This window comes from Balaenoptera borealis, assembly GCF_965194805.1.
Source record: "Balaenoptera borealis genome assembly, chromosome: 6".
NCBI classification, from domain to species: Eukaryota; Metazoa; Chordata; class Mammalia; order Artiodactyla; family Balaenopteridae; genus Balaenoptera; species Balaenoptera borealis.
The window spans coordinates 7,097,476-7,119,367 of record NC_138863.1 but is presented as its reverse complement, the minus strand read 5'-3'; the positions used below and the strand labels follow the sequence as shown (position 1 = coordinate 7,119,367).

At 50.8% G+C, this 21,892-nt stretch overlaps 1 protein-coding gene across 1 annotated transcript; it reads left to right on the top strand.

Moving 5' to 3' along the window:
- Nucleotides 1–8,857: 8,857 nt before the first annotated feature.
- Nucleotides 8,858–12,657, top strand: NEU2 (neuraminidase 2). The gene is made up of 2 exons (XM_082395611.1): nt 8,858–9,081; nt 10,328–12,657. The coding sequence occupies exons 1-2, from the start codon at nt 8,923–8,925 to the stop codon at nt 11,171–11,173; spliced, it is 1,005 nt and encodes a 334-aa protein (XP_082251737.1). The 5' UTR covers nt 8,858–8,922; the 3' UTR covers nt 11,174–12,657.
- Nucleotides 12,658–21,892: the final 9,235 nt, after the last annotated feature.

Here is a 21,892-nt window from a genome sequence, read left to right as displayed (position 1 = left end):
GCCCTGCCCTTAGAAGGACCCCTCACTTAGTTTAACACTCTGCTGTTGCAGTTCTTAATAATTCTAAAATTCTTCATTCTTGAAATTCTTAATAATTTTTGAACAAGGGGCCCCCTTATTCATTTTGCATGGCGCCCTGCAACTTCTGTAGCCAGTCCTGTTCAGTATCTCACTTGCTCCTGTAGCCTTCACGGGAGAGGAGCCTGGAAGGAATCATTACCCCAATTCACAGATGGTGAAACTGAGTCCCGGAGGGGAGAGTGATGAAGCTAAGAAGAGTGCGATCCAGGGCTGTTTCCTCTCCTGAATCTCTTTCTCAGTGAAGGGGGGAGTGGGATTGCCTCTCCCTTCACACACCTGCCTGGAGTCTTCCCTATGTGGCCCGGGCCACACCTTGGACCATTATCTCGTTTCATCTCATTCCATTAAAAAAAATACTAAAACCATTTGCTCACCTGTCAGTGAAGAGCTCCTGGGGGTTGGAGCCCCCTGGACGGCTCTCGCTCTCCTGTCCTGTGTCCTGTCGGGGTCCTCAGAGCAGGCCGGTGTACTTGGAAGCCCTCTTTTCCATCCCAGAGACCCGCAGCCAGAGGCTTTGTCCTCTCCTGGAAAAGGCTCCCTGGGAAACATTCCTGACCTTCAGACCCGCCTGGCTCAGCGCTGGCCCCATGCCCGTGACAATCATTTCCTGGTTGGGTGTTTACCTTCCTGGACCCCATGGGCCCAGCCACGGTGGTGGCCTTACACCTGACCCAGAGGCCGTGCAGGAGGAAAAGTGCTGCTCAGAGTGAAGGCTCAGAGTGAAGCAGCTGGTGCTGCACCCCGGTGCAAGGTAAGCCCGGTGGCCCCTTGAGACTTGGAAAGGGCTTGCGGTCCTCTAGGGTTCCATTCGCTTCTTGCACATGACATCGTGACTCAGCTCCATCCCTTCCAGGTATGGGACACTTGCTGCTTTGTGAGGGAACTTGCTCCGTTACTATTACTATTGTTGTTGTTGTTGTTGCTAATAGCTACCTTCTATTCAGTGACAGGTCCTGGGCTAAGTACTTTACATAATCGTTTTATGTAATCCTTGTGCTATCTCTATGAGCAGAGAATCATGCCCATTTTAAAGACACAGAAACAGAGGCTCATAGAAGTTGATCATCTTGCCCAAAGCCACACAGCTAGTAAGTTGGGAATCCAGGATTCAAACCCCATCTAATCAGTACCAAAACCTGGACTCTTTACCACTACCATCATTTGTCAAGTTTAATTGCCAGGATGTCCATTTTTATATTAAACTCAAATCAGCCACTGTATTAGCTATCTGCTGCTGGCAACAAACTAACCTAAGATGTAGTGGCTTGAAGCAACACACATTTGCTATCTCATAGTTTCTGTGGGTCAGGAATATGGGCACGGCTTAGATGAGTTCTCTCCTCAGGGTCCCTCACAGGCTGCACTCCAGGTGCCAGTGGGACGGGGATCATTTCTCAAAGCTCCACTAGGGAAGGATCTCCCTCCACGTTCACGAGCTTGCTGGCAGCACTCACTTCCTTGCGGACTCTTGGACTGAGGCCCTCAGCTCCTCACTGACTGTTGACCTGAGGCCCCACAAAGGCCTCTTCACTGTGGCAGCTTGTCACCATGGTGTGCAACAGAGATTCCGGGAAGGTGGAAGTCACTGGCTTTTGTAGTCTACTCACAGAAGTAACATCCCTTCCCCTTTGCTATATTCTACTCGTTGGGAGGAAGTCATCAGGTACAGCCTATACTCAGAGGTAGGGGATTACACAGAGGCATGAATCCTAGGACATAGGGATCGCTGAGGGCCAGCTTTGAAAGCTGTCTACCACAGCCCTCTGATTGCCATGAAAATATGGTTTCAGTTTTGCCTCTGAAAGGCAGATAGGTTTCTTATCCATCCATCCATCCATCCACTCACCCACCCACCCATCCAACCCCCCACCCATCCACCCCCCCACCCATCCACCCACCCATCCATCCATCCATCCATCCATCCATCCATCCATCCACCCACCCATCCACCCACCCATCCATCCATCCATCCATCCATCCGTCCATCCATCTATCCATCCAACCCCCCACCCATCCACCCCCCCACCCATCCATCCATCCATCCATCCATCCATCCATCCACCCACCCACCCATCCACCCACCCATCCATCCATCCATCCATCCATCCGTCCATCCATCTATCCATCCATCCATCCATCCACCCATCCATCCATCCATCCATCCATCCGTCCATCCATCTATCCACCATCCATGCATCCATCCATCCGTCCACCCATCCACCCACCCATCCTTCCATCCATCCACACACCCCTTCATTCATTCCACAAACATTTGAGCAGGACACTATAAACCAAACCCCACATTAGGCTCAGAAGGAACCAGAATAAATGCAATTATTTCCTCTTCTCCTCACTGTCCCTGACCGCCAAAGGCTCCCAGTGGAGCTTACATGTACAGGGCTTGGGGGGCATCCGCTGAATGTTCTGTTCTTCAGGAGGATCAGCTCTCTTTGCTTCACCCGCTCCTCATATGCCACATTCCTGAGATTCCTTACCTTCTTGCTCATTCTCCTTCATTGTCTCACGCCTTTAGGAAACCTATTCTAAGCACCTGCTAAGTGCACAATGTTATGGTGGCAGGTGCGTGCGTGAGTGTATATGTGTGTGTAGGGTTATATCTGATTTTTTGGGCTCACTTTCCCCCTTTCTCATTTGTAGTTTTCCTGTTTCTCCTTAGGTCCCGAGGGAGGCCAGGCCCACGGCTTTTTGGAGACACCACTTCCCTGCCACGTATGCACAGAGCTCAGCTCAGAGGCTGCCTGCAGTGTGGCAGGCTGTTGCGGGGGGCGGGGGGGGGCGGCCTGGTGGAGCGAGGGCGGCCTGGTGGAGCGAGGGCAGTTGGGCAGGGCAGGAACCCGTGCCACACTCCCAGGTGGGCAGGGCGAGAGGGGCACAAGGGAAACATGGGCCCTGGCTTCACCTGCCTGCGGACCCCGTCTCCCGACCCTGCTTCCCAGGGCCCCGGGCTGGGTGAGCAAACTCTGAGAAGGGGGTCACGGCGTCTGTGGGATTGGTGTCTTGAGGTGCCCAGCAGATGCCTGTAGGAGCTGGAGTTCTAAGTCTTCTATACAGGAGACCATTCATTTTGTACATTTTGGAGCACCTAGCGGGTATAGGTACTGTGCTAGGCCCTGGGGGTACCACTGGAAGCACCTCAAAAATGAATCTAATTTCTCTTTTCTTCCCCCACTGCATCTCACTGCTTTAGAATAGGCCCCCATCAATTCTCACCTGTACCATTGCCACGATGTCCTTTAAACAGGTCTCCTGGCTTCAGTCTCTCCCAATTACTTCCAGCCCTCCCCACCCCATCCCACTCAATATGCCATGTGAGTCGGCTGACACAGTTCTGAACCTGTCACTTTCCTGCTCAAAAACATTTTACATAACCTCTGTTAACAGTTTCATGCGTATCCTTCCAGAAATGTTCTCTCTATGCATAATTTCTCTCTCTCTCTCTCTCTCTCTCTCTCACACACACACACACACACACACACACACACCCCTATATCCTTTGTTTTACTTAGGCTGGACCACAGCACGTACACACTGTTCTGTATCTATTTCTTGGTAGCTTTCCAATTCAGCACCCTTTAAATCCTTCACTCTTTTTAAAGATTGTCTATATTCTGCTATGGGTATATTTTGGGATGAAACTGAGTGTCATAGACTGAATGTTTGTGTCCCCACCCCCCCTGCCCAAATTCATAAGTTGAAAACGATCCCCCAGTGTGGTGGTATAGAAGATGGGTCCTCTGGGAGGTGATGAGGTCGTGAGGGCTCAGCCTATGAGGGACCTAAGTGTCCTTATAAAAGAGACCCCAGAGAGCTCCCTTGCCATTTCCACTATGTAAGATGCAGAGAGAAGACGTCCGTCTATGAACCAGGAAGAGGATTCTCACCAGACATCAAACCTGCCAGTGCCTTGATCTTGAACTTCCCAGCCTCCAGAACAGTGAGAAATAAATTTCTGTTGTTTATAAGCCCCTCAGTCTATGGTATGATGCCTCGGACGATGGCAGTTTTAAAGAGTGTGCCAGCCCATGTCCCCTCAAACCCTTGATATGGCACCCGCTCTGTTCTTGGGGTGTCCAGAGGACATGTCAGATGACGAATGTGGGGAGAAGGCTCAGCTCAGGAGAACTCCTAATTCTGCCCTCAAGTTATTGCTGGTCTGAACTTCCAGAAGGATACTCAGTGGTCTTGTGCTGGTGTGGGTGTTGAGAGAGCTCCTCTCAGCTTGGGGTGGGAATCCCAGCAAGCCGGGCCCGAGCGGAGTTGTTGAACCCTCTGGAAATGGGGTTTTCTTGGGAAGAGTTTGCTTGCTCTGCTGGTGCTGTTGGCAGACTAGATGCCCGCAGCTGCTTGCTCTTTGGAGAGAGGCATGATTTCAACGTGGTAGCCAACAGGCAAATGATGTACCCCAAACTGACCCAAGATCAAGGGTTTTCCTCTGGGAAGGCTGCGGTGTGCCTCTCTCCTGCTCCCCAGGTTTACTGGCTCTCATTGTTCTGGGCTCCCAGAACAGGGCAGGGACCAGGGCTTGTCTGTTTATCTGTTTTCTGGCACACATGAGGAACTCAATACAGATTTGTAAACTGCCAAAGCATCTTCCTAAAGTGGGCAGGTGAATGCTGACAACAGAGGCCCTGGATCTGGACGGTGCCCATGAGGTTGTGCTCCCAGCAGGAGAGGGGCAAGCAGGGACCCTCCACTGCTTGCCTTTTTCTGAGGAAGCCTTTCAGACCTCCGAGTCCTGGCTGTGGGTCTTGTGGTGGGTGGTCCCGGTGGTTACGGGCGCGGGTTCTGGAATCTGGCGGGTGCAGGCTCAGATCCACCCGTCTCCACCACCGACCCCAGGAAGTCATCCACTGCCTCCCTGACCCATTTCTCAGCTTCCCTGCTTCTGAGATGGCAGCGCTAAAGCCGGCCTCGTGGGCTGTGTGGAGATAAGGGAGCTTCCTTTCATAAGTTGCTTCACTCTGGACTCAGCACCCACAAGGCCACAAACCATGGCAGCTGCTGGTAGCCTCAGGTAGGACTATCTGAAACCGCTGCTAGTCAACTACTTTTGACCTATGAAATGGCAATTTCTTTCTTTCTTTGTCATTTTTTAAAAAAACATCTTTATTGGAATATAATTGCTTTACAATGGTGTGTTAGTTTCTGCTTTATAACAAAGTGAATCAGCTATATGTATACATACATCCCCATATCTCCTCCGTCTTGCGTCTCCCTCCCACCCTCCCTATCCCACCCCTCTAGGTGGTCACAAAGCGCTGAGCTGATCTCCCTGTGCTACGGCTGCTTCCCACTAGCTAGCTATTTTACATATGGTAATGAGAGGGTGGCATGTACTTATATATACTGCGAAATGGCAGTTTCTTGAAATCCAACCCGACCCTGTCTTCTCTCCGACTGTTTTATGCTGGTGGGTGAGACTGGGTTGTGCTGAGGGCTCTCCCCTCACCCAGGACTCGGGTCCCAGCTCAGCCCCCTCCCTGGAGATGGAGGAGCCAGCATGGCAACCCCTATAGCTCCCTTCTTGCCAGGTGGGGAGACACAACCCAGGGAGGTGGGTTTTTACCCAAAGGTACACACCTGTTAGGAATGGAACTAGGACCAGAGTTCGAAGTTTTTGACTCCTAATTCAGTTCTCTTTCCACTAAGCCAGTCTGAGGCCGCTGCCAGTTTGGAGCCAGAGCTGGGTCCAGTGGGCCAGCTACTTACACGTGGTGTCAAAGCATCACTGGAAATGTAATGAGGTTCAGGAAGATGGCATTTTCCAGAACTCCTCTCGGAGGCAGTATTGCACGGGGTTAGAAGTGTTTTTTAGCTCCAGCTTGGACACTGAAGGGTTAGGTGAACTCAGTTCTCTCATCTGTACAATGGGATAATAATAGTGTCTACATCACGGGGGTGTCGTGGGGATTAAATGAATAAGTATTTGTAATTTGTATTATAAATAATACAGTTTGTAAATACAATTTACAAAACATTTTAAAAAGTATTGTAGGGTATTTAAAGAGTGTCCAGCACTTTGTAAGAGCCACTTAAGTGTTTGCTGTTATTATTATGAAGACATTTGGGGATTGGTGCTGCTGATGGGTGTGCGACTTTGGGCCAGCGCTGAGTTGCTGAGGATAGAGAACAGTCCTTAAGCGGACACTGAGGGCCCCTTTTCCTTCCCCACCCCCCGTCCTGTGCCGGCTTTGGTTCTAAATACACACATGACGAGTACTTACACTAGCAGCCCAGAGGGGGTGGGGTTCGCGTGTGTCCACAGCTCTCCTGCTCCAGGCCAGCATTTCTTCCGCAGGGGAATCATTGTCAGCCTCACAGGTTTTACAGAGCAGGGCATTTGTGGGCATTTGTGAGGTCAAATAAGGCCATCCTTGTCAGGTGCTCGGACAGGTCCCAGGCCTAGTGACCACTATTTGGTTTGGGGCAATAATAGTAACCCCACCCATCCCCATTAGAACACAAACTCCACAAGGCCAGGGATCTCTGTTTATTCACAAAGCATCCCAAGTTCCTAGAACAATGCAATGCACAAGGTAAGAACACGATAAATTTTTGCAATACGAATGAATAAATTTCTCCCCATCCTGAAGGAGATTAGAGTCTAAAAGAGGAATCCAGAAAATAGTCACAGACGCTGTGGAAATCAATTCAGCCTATTTTAAACTGGGACATTCTCAACTCCTCCCTAATTTGCGCTCCCAGCCCTATTAATTTTACTGCTTCCCATCTCTAAGAGCTGAGCACCTCTTTCAGCAGTCACTGTCTCCGCTCCACCCAGGCTTTTATTTTATCTCACCTGGAAAATTGCAACAGACTCTCCTGTCCCCTTGTACCCTGAAGCCAAAAGAGAGACTTCCTCAAAAGTTCATCAAGTGAGATCACCACTCCCTTGCCTTAAAGGAGTTTGAAATCTTCCCATTACCTCCAAGCTAAAGTCCAGCTCCAATGGCCAATAAGCACATGCAAAGATGCTCCACATCATTAGTCATCATTGTACCAAATGCCAATCAAAACCACAGTCAGATAGCACTTCACACCCACTGGCTTGGCTATTATCAAAAAAGACACAATAACCAGTGTTGATGAGGATGTGGAGGGATTAGAACCTTAATACATTGCTTGTAGGAAAGTAAATGGTGCAGCTGATGTGGAAAGAGTCTGGTAGTTCCTCAAAAAGTTAAAAAAAAAAAAAAGTTAAATATAGAATTACCATATGACCCAGCATTTCTACTCCTAGGTAAATACCCAAGAGCTTAAACAAACCCTTGATCAAGTTTCTAGAGGACACTGTTGAACTGCACCTTTCTCCCAGATTTTTATTTCTATTTTTAATATATCTTTCATAACAAAATGTCAACTTAGCTACTGTTATGTCTTCCAAGCCCTGTTTTCTTGGACTGCCCTTTGCAGGTCTAGATTTTATCATGAAGACTTAGTTCTTCCACCCATGTTTAGGCAATCACATATTTTTACATTGTCCAAACAATAATATTCATAATGGATTGAGTAAAATACTGATAGATTACATTTCTTTCTCAAAAATGTTAAATTAAGTTTTAAATAGATAATATACGTACATGGTAGGGAAAATGCAAGCAGTTGGAAAGGGTGTACAGAGGAGAAGCTGTGTGACTCTTAGGGCTCACCCTGCTTTCTACTTTCCCTCCCCAAACTTGCGTTGGAGGTGGGGCTCCCCAGGAGGCAGGCTCTGACACAGGTGGTTTGTAGGGGAGTCTCCTGGGGTCAGTGCTGTGCAAAGGAAGGGAGGGTGGTGGGAGGGGCAGAAGGAGAAGCTGGGCCGCGAGCCCCAGGGAGGCCTCAGCTGAGCCCACAGGGAGCCCTGGTGCTGGGACCCTTCAGAGCATCTGAGTTAGGACAAGGGCACCGGGTCTTTATATTCTGGCCAGGCCAGTCTTCAGATACAGTGCTTTCTGGGGTATGACCAGGAGGAGGACGTTCTTTTCAGCCCCCTGAAGGGGACCCAGGTGGCCCAGCACGGAGTCCACTGTCATGCACGGTCACCAAGTTATCTCCAGCCCTTGCCACCCTTTTGGGCCAAATGCTTATTTTTCATTTTTATTTTCTCGTAGCTCTGGAGGATCCTCTGAGTCTGGGTGAGCCCTGTCACCCAGGGCCTCCCTGTTCCATTCCCATCGCCCTGTCCCTGCCTCAGGGGTGGATCCCACACGTGGGGCACAGCTGGGCCTTAGCCTCAGGCAGCCTGGGGAGGAGAACCTTAAGAATCAAGGTTTTCCCCCACTACCCCGCACTACCCTTTTTTTTTTTTTTTTCTAAGACAAATTTCTAGGGCTCTGGAGTTATAAAAAGCGCCCATGTGTCATTTTCTGGCAGTTGGACAGCTGCAGAATGTCACTCGGCAGGCCCTCCCACCCCACCCGGGGCTCGGTGTTTGATTGATGGGTTTGCCAAAAACAGTTGCAGGTTATCACAAATCTGTTATGAGGAGGTTTGTCAACCTGTAAGAAAAATACAACACAAAACACTCTTTTCCAAATACCCGCTCCTAACATCTCAGGGACAGAGGTGTTGCCAAACTCCGTGGGAGGCATGTGAGGGTCAGTAAACAGGGGCCTGGAGTGCAATAAAGGGGGATGAACCCTGTGTGGGAGGAGGACAGGCCACCCAGCATCAGTCAGCTCGCCTGTGAGGTGAGCTCCACCTGCCCCGGAGGGCGGCTCTGGCCCCCTCTCAGGACGTGACTACAGGGGACTCATCTCCTCTTCCCGTGCCCTCCTTCAAGCCCCGTGGCATCCTGCCCCATCCTGCAGAGGGAGAGAGTGTTCCAGTTGGGAGCCCATGCCTGCAGGATCCCCGCTCTGCTCTACCTGCCTCACAAAGACCCTGCTGGCCTTTGCGGAAGGGCGGACAAGCAAGAAGAATGAGCACGCGAAGCTAATTGTCCTGCGCAAGGGAAGCTACGACGTGTCCACCCCCCAGGTCCGGGTAAGGCAGCAAGTGGCTGTGATTGCTCTGCCGGGAATATGGGGACCAGCTCATCCTTAGATGGCTGAGGTCTGGGGGACAGAGCGACCCAGGGGACCATCAAGGATGGGACAGAGAAGGTATCCCCAAGTGATCGCCCGGATCTCACATGGGTTCACCCTGAACAAGTCCGGCTGGCCTAGCTGCATCTGTTTTAGTACAAGTCAGTCAGGGAAACTGATTTTGGAAAGGTTTCTCTACATCCTTGAGAACCTGAGGGAGGACTAGTTCAGCATCACATAACTGGGAGGGAGTTGATCCTTTGAGTAAAATTAACCTGGGGTGGGTTGTTGGAGTGATTGCTTGCAACCTGAAGTTCCAGCATGTAGATCAAGTAATTCTGATGAAGACACCCAAGGCTGGCTTTTCACATATGAAGGGTTTAATATCTTTACTTTGTGGTCATTATGTCCTTGTAGTTGTTTACAGCATGGGTTTGAAGCAGATGGACCTGGGTTCAAGTCCTGGTTCTACTGCTTACCAGAAGTACGGCCTTGGGCAGCTCATCTACCTTATCTAAGCCTCTCACTCTATAGATGTAAGATGGACATCGTAATACCTGTCCGCCAGGAGTTAGAGGTTAGGGTTAGATGAGACTATGGACATTAGACTCTTGGCACGGTGTCTGTCCTGAGAAACACTCACTGGGGGATAGCTATTAATGAACAGGGATAGACAGCAGAGCTGCAGCATCTATGACATACGCCCGGGGACTATGGAAGCTCACGGTGAGTCCTAGCAACATGGTGCTGCCCCCTCCTAGGCCACATTAATAGAGGATGGTGTATAGAAGGTGGGAGGCGATTGTCATATTCTGTCACACACAGGCAGAATATTGTAGTTATTACCAGGGCTTTACTTTTCAAGAATGGGAAGCTGGACTGAGCTGGTAAGTTGAAGGAGCCAGGATGGAGCTGCGAATGGCTGGTGCCTGAATCATCTTTGTACTTGAGGTCTAGTACATCATAGGTGCCCTGGATGTATGTTGGTGGGATCGGGTGGGGTTGGGCTGTCTCGGAGGGAGTGAGGCGGAGCTCTGGGAGGTGTTGTGAGGGTGAATGAGCACTGGACCAAGCGTTCTCCTCCATGACCCTTGATCCTAACCCCACACCGCCCCCCAGAGTGCAGCCTCTGTCACTGTCACTGGCCATTTCCAAGCTGTGCTTCTCCTTCTCTCCTCACTTGCGGTGGCGTGCACAGGAGGCGGTGGCCCGCACAGGAGGCGGTGGCCCAAGCCCAGATGGAGGGCCACCGCTCCATGAACCCAAGCCCCCTGTACGATGAGAAGACAGGGACCGTTTTCCTCTTCTTCACTGCCATCCCTGGGCAGGTGTCTGAGCACCACCAGCTCCACACCAGGGTCAACGTGACACGGCTGTGCCAGGTCACCAGCACCGACCACGGGAGGTCCTGGAGCCCCGTCAGGGACCTCACGGACTCCGTCATTGGCCCGGCCCACAAGGACTGGGCCACTTTCGCGGTGGGCCCGGGACCCTGTCTGCAGCTGCACAGCCCGACGCAGAGCCTGGTGGTGCCAGCCTACGCTTACTGCAACTGTCCCTCCCTGCAGGCGCCTTCCTCTTCCTCCTTCTGCCTGGTCAGCCATGACCACGGGAACATGTGGGCGAGAGGGAAATTCGTGGCCCGGGACACCCTGGAGTGCCAGGTGGCCCAAGTTGGGGATGTGAAACGGAGGGTTGTGTACCTGAATGCGAGAAGCCCCCTCCGAGCCAGGGTCCAGGTCCAGAGCGCCAACGACGGGCTCGATTTCGGGGAGACCCAGGCAGGGCAGAAGCTCGTGGAGCCTCCCCACGGCTGCCAAGGGAGCATCATTGGCTTCCCCAGCCCCCGTGCGGGATCAGAATCCCCAGACCAGTGGCTGCTCTACACGCACCCGACTGACCCACGGGGGAGAGCCAACCTGGGCGTGTACCTCAACTGGCAGCCCCCCGCGCCCTTGGCCTGGTCGGAGCCCACCCTGCTGGCCCCGGGCAGCTGCGCTTACTCAGACCTCCAGAGAATGGGCGCCGACCCCAATGGGTCACCCCGGTTTGGGTGTCTGTAAGAATCGGATGATTACAAGGAGATCGTCTTCGTCATGTTCACCCCGAAACAGGCCTTCCCAGCTGAATTTTTGCTGCAGTGAGCCCACTGTGTACTGTGCAAGAGGGCTCTCCCCACTGAGAGGCTGGCGGCTTCCTTCCTCCCGGTGCCTCTGGACCTGGGAGGCTGCTTCTCTGTTCCCTTCGTCGAAGGTGTGCAAGTGCGAGTCTGTCTCTGGGCTCCTTTCCGCCTGCGCTGTCTCAGCGTTCCCAGAGGCTTCTATTTGCAGCCCAGAAACTGAAGGAACCTGGCCTCCTGGAGCCCCTTGGTTCAGCCTGCCTGCTTTCCCCAGCCCAGGTTTTCTGCAGGTCTTGATAAATTATCTAGTCCAGCCCATTTCTTCTTAGCAAATGCTCATCACGTTCCTGGGCAAAGGCTGGGGCAAAGCTGTAAATTAGCAAAGATGTGTGCGTATGTTTGTGTGTATGTGCGTATGTTTGTGTGTGTGTGCGTATGTTTGTGTGTGTCTGTCTGTCTGTCCATGTCTCTGTGCGTGTCCTCAATGCCTCAGAGCAGGGAGCATGGGGAACGGCCCTGCAGGGAGGTAAGGCAGAGGCGAGAAAAAGTAAGCTGGCTTACGTCGTTGTGTTAGTTTCCCAGGGCTGCTGTAACAAAGTACCACCAATTTAGTGGCTTAAAACAACAGAAATTTACTCTCTCACAGTTCTGGAGGCTAGAAGTCCAAAATCAAGGTGTTCAAAGGGCTGTGCTCCCTCCCAAGGCTCTAGGGGAGAGTGCTTCCTGGCCTCTTCCAGCTTCTGGTGGCCCCAGGCCTCCCTTGGCTCGTGGCTGCATCACTTTCATGTCTGCCTCCATCTTCTCATGGCTTTCTCTTCCTTCCTCCCTGCTTTCTCTTCTGTATCTTTTAAGGACACTTGTCATTGGATTTAGTGCCCACCTGGATAATCCAGGGTGATCTAGGATAATCCTTCAGTTAATTACATTTGCAAAGACTCTTTTCCAAATAATGTCACATTCATAGGCTCTGGGGTTAGGACATGGATATATCTTTGGGGGCCACCACTCTACCCACTACAGTCATCATAAGTTATTCTTCTATAGGTGATGTGGCTAAAGGTAGGAGCGAAATTCCAATGAATCAGGTAATTCAGAAGAATGGAGAGGGAGGGAGGGGGTGGGCTGTTGGATGTGCGCCTGTGGCACAGAGCTGCTCTGGGGCACTCAGTCTTTGGGGTGACATGTATGTCACCGTGTGGAGGCTAAGAAGGGAGGGGGTTCTGTGTTGTATAGTCCTTGCCGTGGAGAAGGAGCAGGAGAAGGCTACTCCCAGGTTGTCCTGAGGTGACAACCTGAGAGAGGGCCCCTCCTGGGTGGAGGAGGCTGGCTCTTGTCTGACCTCCGGGGTCTTCAGGGGCCTTTGTCATTTGTCCCTGTGGTAGAGTGGACTTGTGCTCCGCCCCCATCAGAACCCCTCTAATCAGCTCTTTTATTGATGAGAGCAGTCTAACCGTTTGATGACGGGGGATCAATGACAGCGGCCGTGGGTTCTTACGGCTGAGCCATGTCTCCGTGGGGCCAGGCAGTGGTTAGATGGGTTGTTCGCAGTGTGGGGAGCTGGAGATGTGGCTTTAGTTCTGGGTGTGGTTCCCGCACTGGCCTCCTGCTACTGCTTCTCTGTGTAGGATTTTAAGAAATCCAGCTGGAAGGATGAGGAATTAGGGCCTGGTCATTGCTGGGATGGAAAGTTAGGCCCCTCTGTCTGGGGGATGCCCTCCTGGTGGCTTCCAAACCCTACAAAGGGAGCTGTAAGTGGGGGGCTGAGGCCAGATTAGGAGGGTGAGTATGAGGGCTTGCAAGCCAGGGGCAGGGCACCCTCAAGAAGTTTAAGGGGTGGGGGCAGCCCTATAGTGTAGTATCCCAACTGGGACACTTTTGAGAGGGAAAGGATGATGCTATTAATAGTTATACCAAGACAATGGGCATTAACCAGGACTGTACCAGGCACACCAGAGGTTTAAGAGGGAAAGACCCACTAAAAACTGTGCCAGGGTTGACCTCTGTTGATTATCCTGGAAGAGTCAATCATCTGCTAAGGTCTTGAGATGAAGCAGGAATAAGATAAGGCATCTGGCTACTGCCAAGCAAAGCTTCACTCTCTTAAACTCTCTCCTTTCACAGAGGTCAGTGGGTCTCAAATCCAACTGCTTATTAGGATTCCCTGGGGAGGGACTTCCCTGGTGGTCTGGTGGGAAAGAATCCGCCTTCCAATGCAGGGGATGCGTGTTCGATCCCTGGTCAGGGAACTAAGATTCCACATGCTGGGGGGCAACTAAGCCTGCGCACCAGAACTATTGAGCTCGTGCGCCTCAACAAGAGAGCTCGCATGCCACAACTACTGAGCCCACACACTCAGGGGCCCACGTGCCACAACTAGAGAGAGAAAAACCTGCAGGCCACAACTAGAGAGAAGCCCACGTGCCTCAATGAAAGATCCTGTGTGCCACAACTAAGACCCGACGCAGCCAAAAACAAAAAAAAATAAGGAAAATAAGTAAATAAATAAAATATTTTTAAAAAAGAACAGAAATCAGTGATGTTGAAATTTAAAAAAAACAAATTCCCTGGGGAGCTCTTAAATTATGCTGATGCCCAAACACAGGTATTTTTTCAAAAACTCCTCAAGTTATTCCAGTGAACATAAAGATCAAGAAGCACTGGCACATGCGGAGCAACTAAGCCCGTGCACCACAACTACTGAGCCTGCGCTCTAGAGCCCGCGAACCACAACTACTGAGCCCGCGTGCCACAACTACTGAAGCCTGTGTGCCTAGAGCCCATGCTCTGCAACAAAGAGAAGCCATTGCAATGAGAAGACTGCACACTGCAACAAAGAGTAGCCCCTGCTCGCCACAACTAGAGAAAGCCCACGTGCAGCAACGAAGACCCAATGCAGCCAAAAATAAATAAATAAATAAATTTATTAAAAAAAAAAAAAACTCAACAACCTGTGAACACAAGATTTGTGTACCTCACTCTATGTATGTTATACCTCAATAAAAAAATAAACATTGAACTGAATAGTGGATTTGGTAGTTAAACCTCCAAATCAGTATATTGTACTGGGTTGTAAAACTTTGGAACTGAATATTTTTAATAAACTTTTGGGGAGGAATAATTTTAGATTTATGGAAAAGTTGCAAAGTTAGTACGGAGTGTTCCCGAACACCCCACACCCAGTCTCCCCTGATGTTCACATCTTACATAACTGTGGTACAGTTGTCAAAACTGAGAGGTTAACATTGGTACATTACTATTAACTAAATTCTAGACTTTATTCAGATTTCACCAGTTTTTCCACCAATGTCCTTTTTCTGTTCTGGGATCCAATCCAGGTTACATTTAGTGAAACTGAATTTCTACTGTAATTTGTGTCCTTAGAGACACACACACACAGATTGATACACAGTTCCAGCAGGCCCCTCCCCTCCTCCTAACTTCCCCTAAAAACCACTTGTCAAACAAATGAATAAACAAGGAAACACAAAGAATGTGTGCTTCAGGCCTGGACTGCTGGGGTGAAAATGTTGGAAATAGTTCAGACTCTGAAGGCTGGGGAAGATGGCCCCCAAATCAATTACACGGGTCTAGGCTGTGCCACATTGTGAGTGAGGGCCTTGGCCAGTTTTCAGCCTAATGACCCTGCCTGGGTCGTCTGGGGCTGGTGCAATGTGTGTGTGTGTGTGTGTGTGTGTGTGTGTGTGTACCCTTGTGCAAGGCCATTGTACATCCACTGCCAGGCCCCAGCTGGAGGGAGGCTGGTGGAGCAGCCCTGTTTGGTCCTCTGCCTGGTGACCCCAGAAGCAGGGCACAGACACAGCAGGGGACAGGGAAGCATGGCCTTGCCCGCACTCCCCTTAGCAAAGGCAGGGAGACCTGGGGCTCCAGGTTTGGAGAGCCCCCTTTGGCCCCAGTTCTCACAGGTATTCATCTCAGAGCAGCTAGTGCCCACCTCAGATCTGTGCAGCTCCGCTGTGCGGCCCCTCTGTCTGCACGCCACCTTCAACTGCAGCCTCTGGTGTGGCCTTTTCAACTGTGATGGTCACAGGAGCCTCTCCACATTTATTTCTTGGTCTTCCAGGAACAGCGACTGTGGCCCAGACTCCTGGGGCCTGGGGGACCAGCTCTGGGAAGCCACTGAGGAAGGGGTTCTGAGGCTGGTGAGCTGGTATGTCTGCTGACATACCTGCCACTGGGGAGGAGGCACCAAGGCCCTGACAAGGCCTGTATGGTGGGCTGAGTAATGACCCCTAAAGTTGTCCACGTCGTGATCCCTAGAATCTGTGACTGTGGCCTTACGTGGCTAAAGGGACTTTGAAGATGGGATTAAGTTGGGGATCTTGAGGTGGGGAGACCATCCTGGGTGAGCCGGGTGGGACATAGACGTGATCACACGTCCATAGCACAGGGAGGCAGGGGGAGAGTTGACTACAGACAGTGAGGACGTGACACTGAAACAAAGCGCTACACTGCTGGCTTCGAAGATGGAAGAAGTCACAAGCCATGGAATGCCAGCAATGCAGCTCTGGGGGCTGGAAAAGCAAGGAAGGACTCTGGAGGGGACGTGGCCCTGCTCATAACTTGACCTTAGCCCAGGGAAACTGATTTTAGACTTGTGCCCTTCAGAACTAGAGGAGAATAAGTGTGTGTGGTTTTAAGCCACCAAGTGGGCGGGGGTTTTTTACAGTGACAATAAGAAACCAATACAACCCTGCTCTTCTTGCCTCAGCAACTGAGAAGGGGGTGCTTCTGTGGTCAGCTCTGAGAGACAACACATCCCAGGACACCTCAAGGTTGCAGTGGCCAAAAAACATACAGAGAAAGAGAAGCTAGAAAAGGGATCATTTCTGTCATGTCTTCATTTAATTCCTCTCTTTGGTCAATCCTGACATCTGACGGCTCAAAGGAAGAGACAGAGGAGTTTTGACATCTATCACCCCTGTTGTCACAACCTTTCCCGAGATTGCAGAATCCCCCATCCATCCCAGGATCTTCACGATCTGGAAAGGACTCCATCCTCCAAACCCCCAGGAGAGGGTAGATAGATTATGTTACCATGGCAACCTTCCACTCCAGCCAGTCAGCCCACAGCAACCTGGGCCATGTCCCAAGAGTTACTCTCTGTGGGCAGGAGGGTAGCGCCCAGGCCTTCACGGCCTATTGAAAGCAAGGCCGAGCTCACCAGTATCCTAAGAATCCTCGGCCCCATCCGGGCCCTTCTATTCATGGTCAAATAGCAGCCATCCTCCAACAACTAGCCCCACGTGAAGGATCCGTGCAGTCCGGCTGCATCCTGGGCCATCTCTACAGCCCCTGCCTCTCTAATAGGGGCAGGATTCCTGAGGACCAGGGACCTCCTCAAAGCGGGAGGAGGCCACCAGATACCTTGCCGCCCAGAGAACAGAGCTCAGAAACACAATCAGCGCCAAGGAGTCGGAGCTCTTGTCACTATTTTTTTTTTTTTTTTTTAAAGCACTTTTCTTTTTTATAGCTACTTTATTTATTTATTTATTTATTTTATTTTTGGCTGTGTTGGGTCTTCGGTTCATGCGAGGGCTTTCTCTAGTTGAGGCAAGTGGGGGCCACTCTTCACCGCGGTGCGGGGACCGCTCTTCATCGCGGTGCGCGGGCCTTTCACTATCGCGGCCCCTCCCGTCGCGGGGCACAGGCCCCAGACGCGCAGGCTCAGTAGTTGTGGCTCACGGGCCCAGCTGCTCCGTGGCATGTGGGATCTTCCCAGACCAGGGCTCGAACCCGTGTCCCCTGCATTAGCAGGCAGATTCTCAACCACTGCGCCACCAGGGAAGCCCCTCTTGTCACTATTAAGAACCCCCAGGACAGGGCCATCATTTCCATCACGTCCCCATTTACTTGCCTCTTTGTACCGTCCAGACGCCTGAAGGCTCATGGGAAATGACAGTGGAGAATTGAGAGCTACCTGCTATGGCCTCTCCTATGGCCACACGCATTGCTGAGACTTTGCAGAACCCGCCCGCTAAGGACCCAGGAGCAGATCAGGGTCAGCGACATGGCCAAGCCCACCTTTCCCATACCACCCGCTCCAGGTGCCAAGAGTTCAGTTTGCTTCCCTAGGATGGCTAAGGCCACCGATACACAAAGGGGTATTGTGTCAGCCATGGACCAGATATTGTTCTGGGAGCTGGGGATTCAATGGTGACAAGACAGAGCCACTGTCCCCAAGAAACTTGGATGTCGTGGGATAAAGTAGATGATAGACACATAAGCAACTTAGAGGGAAATGCAACTCTGTACAGGTTAGTGATATAGAGAATGTAAACGTGGTCAAGAGTGACAGGAGGTGACACTTGAGCTGAAGCCCAGGAGAAACAACAACACACTTCAAGGAGCCACAGCTGTGGACCCAGGACCTCACCAGCGTCCAGCTGGCTGCCAGCCCCCGGGAACTTAGTCTCTGGCCTTTCCCTGGTGTTGCCCTTGGGGTCCACTTCATGGGTTTCCTTCTGCCCCATAGAGCAGAGGCTCCCACAGCATGGGCCCCAGAGCCCTAACATCACCTGTGGAGCTGTGAGAAATGCAAACTCTTAGGTCCTACTGAATCCGCCAGACCTTCTGAATCTGAAACCCTGGGGGCGGGGCCCAGCAAGCTGGGTTTTAACAAGCCCTCCGGATGATTCCGATGCATGCAAAAGTTTGAGAACTTGGAGAAACCCTGGTATAGAGCCCAACCTGCTCTGTACTTTATTTAAGATGCAGGAAGCTCCTCTCAGTTCTGCAAGACCTTCTTTGCTACCCTGGTGGTCTTACTGACACAGATGGCGCTGGTGGGATTTAAGGCCTGGACCCCAGATGAGGGTGGTGAAGTGAGAGGTTGGCAAAATTCCTCCTTGCCCAGGCTTTCTCTCTGCCTGCAGAGGAGAAGGTACGGCTGGGCACACCTGTCTAACTTGGTCAAAACAATGAGAAGAGGATGTCCTTTGGGCCTGGAATAAAGGTCCACGGGGTCTCAATGAACCTTCCCTTGGTGCCAGTGGGTTGCAGCCCACTCGTTTTCTGCTAATCTCTTACAGCTGGGCCCTCCTCTGTTAGCCGTGGTCCACCCCTGGCCCTGGCTCAACAAACCCCCTTCCTCTGTCACAAATCCTTGCGCCAAACCACAACATCTCCGGGCCCTTGGCAGGTGAGTCTCGTCCCTCCTTGGCCACTCCGTAGCTTAAATATAGGTTTCTAATTAGTATAACCTAACAGAAAGCCTGCCAATGAATTTTTACAAGATTCTAAAGTCATGAAGCTGCACAGAGAGTTTCTGCAGCCTTTGTGTGCACGGGCCCTCCATCCGGAGGCTGCCGCCCTCCGCTCTTGGCAAGTCCAACACCTGCCTTTGTCCTTTTTACAAATGTATGTGCCAGGTGCGGGAAGATCATGGGATAGATCAACCACTGGACAGCCTGTCTCATGACAGTGGACGCTATCTGAAATTTGTCAAGACCAAAAGTGAAAAAGCCACAAGAGTCGTCTTTGGTGCGGTCCATCACAGTCACGCAGAGTCTGCCTCTCCCCCAAGAGTTTTAATCATGCCAAAGCCACACACACATGCACACATACACATGTGCACACACACGCACATACACATGTGCACACACACGCACCCGTATGCACTCACTCAGAGTTTCTCTGCTATCCTCTCGTCCCCCAGGGACCAGCTCTTCATGTTGACTTCCTCAAGACCACACAGCAGCTTAGAGGCCAGCCCAGCAGAGCAACTGGGTTTTCTGAGCCCAGACCAATGTTCCCACATCTGTTCTGAATTGTCTTCATCATCTCTTCCTGAACATCCAAGAAGTTCAAAGGGGTATGTGCGTGCGGGTTCTGGGGCATGGATTTCTGCTTGGCCTGTCTCCGGAGCCTGTGTCCTTAGCCCCTGGGCACCATGCCGCCTTCCCCAGCATTCCCTCATCGTCTCACCAGAGCAGGCGGGAGGCGGAGCTGGGATGTAGCCCTGGTCTGCGGACTTGCCAGCCTGGGATGCCTGAGAAAGCAGCGATTCATGCAGAGCCAGGAGGAGCTGGAGAGCTCAGCGCTCAAAGGCCCCTGGGCTGCATCGTAAGAATTCAGTGCTTGGGGCCACACTGCCACCTGTGTCTCATCCCCACCGCGCGAGAAGATGAAAGGAAGGAATCCAGCATTTAAATGTGATACTTAAATCACGCTGCTCCAAGAAGAGGTGAGAAAGCTGACTGTACTTTTGGCAAGGTGTTACTTTTTCAAATTCCATTTTTGTACTGTTTTTAGGGGAGGGTTTCAAAGTAATAGATGCCAAACATTTGGAAGTACAAAGAAGCAAGAAAAAACCACCCATAATCCCACTAACCAGAAGCACGTTTTCTTCTGGTCTTTTATCTGTGAACTTTTCTTTTTTTCCCCAAACTGAGATTTATGCTGAAAAATCAGTCATGCTTTTTATCCCCACTTGACATTATATCATATTAATTTCCTCCATATCATTTTCTCTCAAAAGATAATACATCAGAGAGACATACCACAAATTATTTAACCATTCCTTGAATATAAGAGATTGAAGTTACTTACATTTTTCCTGTTATAAATACACTGAGATGAATACCTTTGTGAGTACATCTTAGTCCTTGTCTGTGGTTATTTCTGTAAACTGAATCCCCTGAAAGGAATTATTGAGTCAAAGATGAATAGTTGAATTCTCTTGAAACGTGTAGTTTGTAAATGGAAAGCACAACTCCCCACTATGAGCTTAAAATGCCCTGAAATGGCTTTCCTCTTTTATACTTTTACACAGCTGAGCTCCCAGAAAAAATGATTAAGTCATGCATTTGTTCTTTAATTCATAAATCATGGTCCTTGTTTTCTCCCTGATGTGGTTTATAATCTGGTTAAAGACCAGAGGTAGACACACATACAGAAAGTTCTAGAATCGCAGAGGTCAGAAGGGCCTTGAATATTACCTATTCGAACTTTGTTCATCTGACGAGATCAGAGCAGAGGACTGAGGAGGCGGGTGACTGGCTCAGATTCACACAGTCCTCGCCTGGACTGTATCAGGCCCCTATGGGTATCCCTGCCACGACCCCTGTCTTGCACTAGAAGTTCAAGGGTCCCAGCAAAAGAAGGTGGCAACCTGACCACCGTCACCTCCTTTCCTTTTCCTTCACTCCTTAAGGGCCATTGGTTGAGCCATCAAGCCCTCCCTTCTGCCCAAGGAAGCTCTGGGTCAGAGGGCGCTCAGCTAGCCTTTGTCACCTGAATCACATTCCTCCCACGTGGGAAGCATCTTTCTTCTTTCTAGATCTTTCAGTGACATTCTGAGTGTGGTTTTGTAACATCAGGGCCACTGGTTTTCAGTGAGAACCTAACTTTCAATGTGCTAAATATATTTTTTTCTTCTTTAATCCAACAAGAAAGCGTGTATTACATACTCATTGTGTGTTAGGCACTAAGCTGAGGGTATAAAACAAAAGTGAATGTCTATTGAGGCCTGACTGTGCAGCAGGTCTTGTTCCAAGCCCTTTGCAGGCATTCACTCATTTAATCCTGTGAGGCAGGTCACTGTTATCACCCCCATTTGACAGAGGAAGAAACTGAGGCAGAGAGGAATTAAGCCACTTAACTGTGATTTTACAAGCTCGTAAGTGGCCTAGCCAGGAGGTCAGGTTCCTGAGTCTGCCCTTTTCCTGCCTGGCTGGGAAGGAGTTAGACTGTGGATGTGTCACAGCACAGGGCAAGTTCCAACGTAGGGTGTAAACTCCAAGATGGCAGAGGGTTTGTGCCCTGGGGTCTGGGGCAGTGTCTGGGCACATGGCATGCTCTCAGTCAATATCTGTTAAGTGAATGAGTGAAGGGATGAATGGACACACGAGAGGTCCCGATGTGGTCGTAGCAGAGCTGGAGTGAGTGGGGGAGAGGATGAAAAAGACCAGGAAAGGTGGGTGAGCCGGAGACCTTGAAGCACTTGGTGTGACCTGCCAGGGAGCTTGCATTTCATCCAACGTTAGAGGAAAGGTATCGGGGGATTTCACCTGGAGGAATGGCAGACTCAGATTTGCATTTTAGAGAGAGAGCCCTGGTAGAAATGCAGAGGACAGAACGACAGGTATGGGTAGGGTGGGAAGGAACCTGTGGGAGGACGGGCTGGTGAAGGCGCTCTTAAAAAGTCCAGGGGACAAATCATGCAAGAGTGGAATGAAACCAGCACAGGTGGGGCTGCATCGAAGGGAGTGGATTCCAGAGGGTTCTATGGCTCAGTGATCCATCAGCTGTGGGTGGGGATGAAGATGTCACTTGGATTCTGGCTTGGGAGACTGGGTGTTTTGGTGACAGTAATCTACATAGATAAGCGATGCATGTGGAAGAACTGGTTTTTGGCGTAAAGATGGAAAATCCAGATGAGGTGGGGCTTATGTGTCCATTGGATATGCACGGAGGCAGCAGGAAGTGTGGACGGGAGCTCAGGAAGGAGGTCAGGGCAGGAAATGCAGTTTTGGAAGCCGTAAGTGGGGAAAATGCCCTCAGAGCATGGGATAGACACAGAGAAGTTCGAGGACACAAGCTGGGGAAGTGCCAGTATATTAGAAGGTGGGGATGAGACGGGATGGTCAGAGAGGAAGATGGAAAACTGGAGGAGCAACCAGAAGAATTGTAGGGAGGCGGGAGA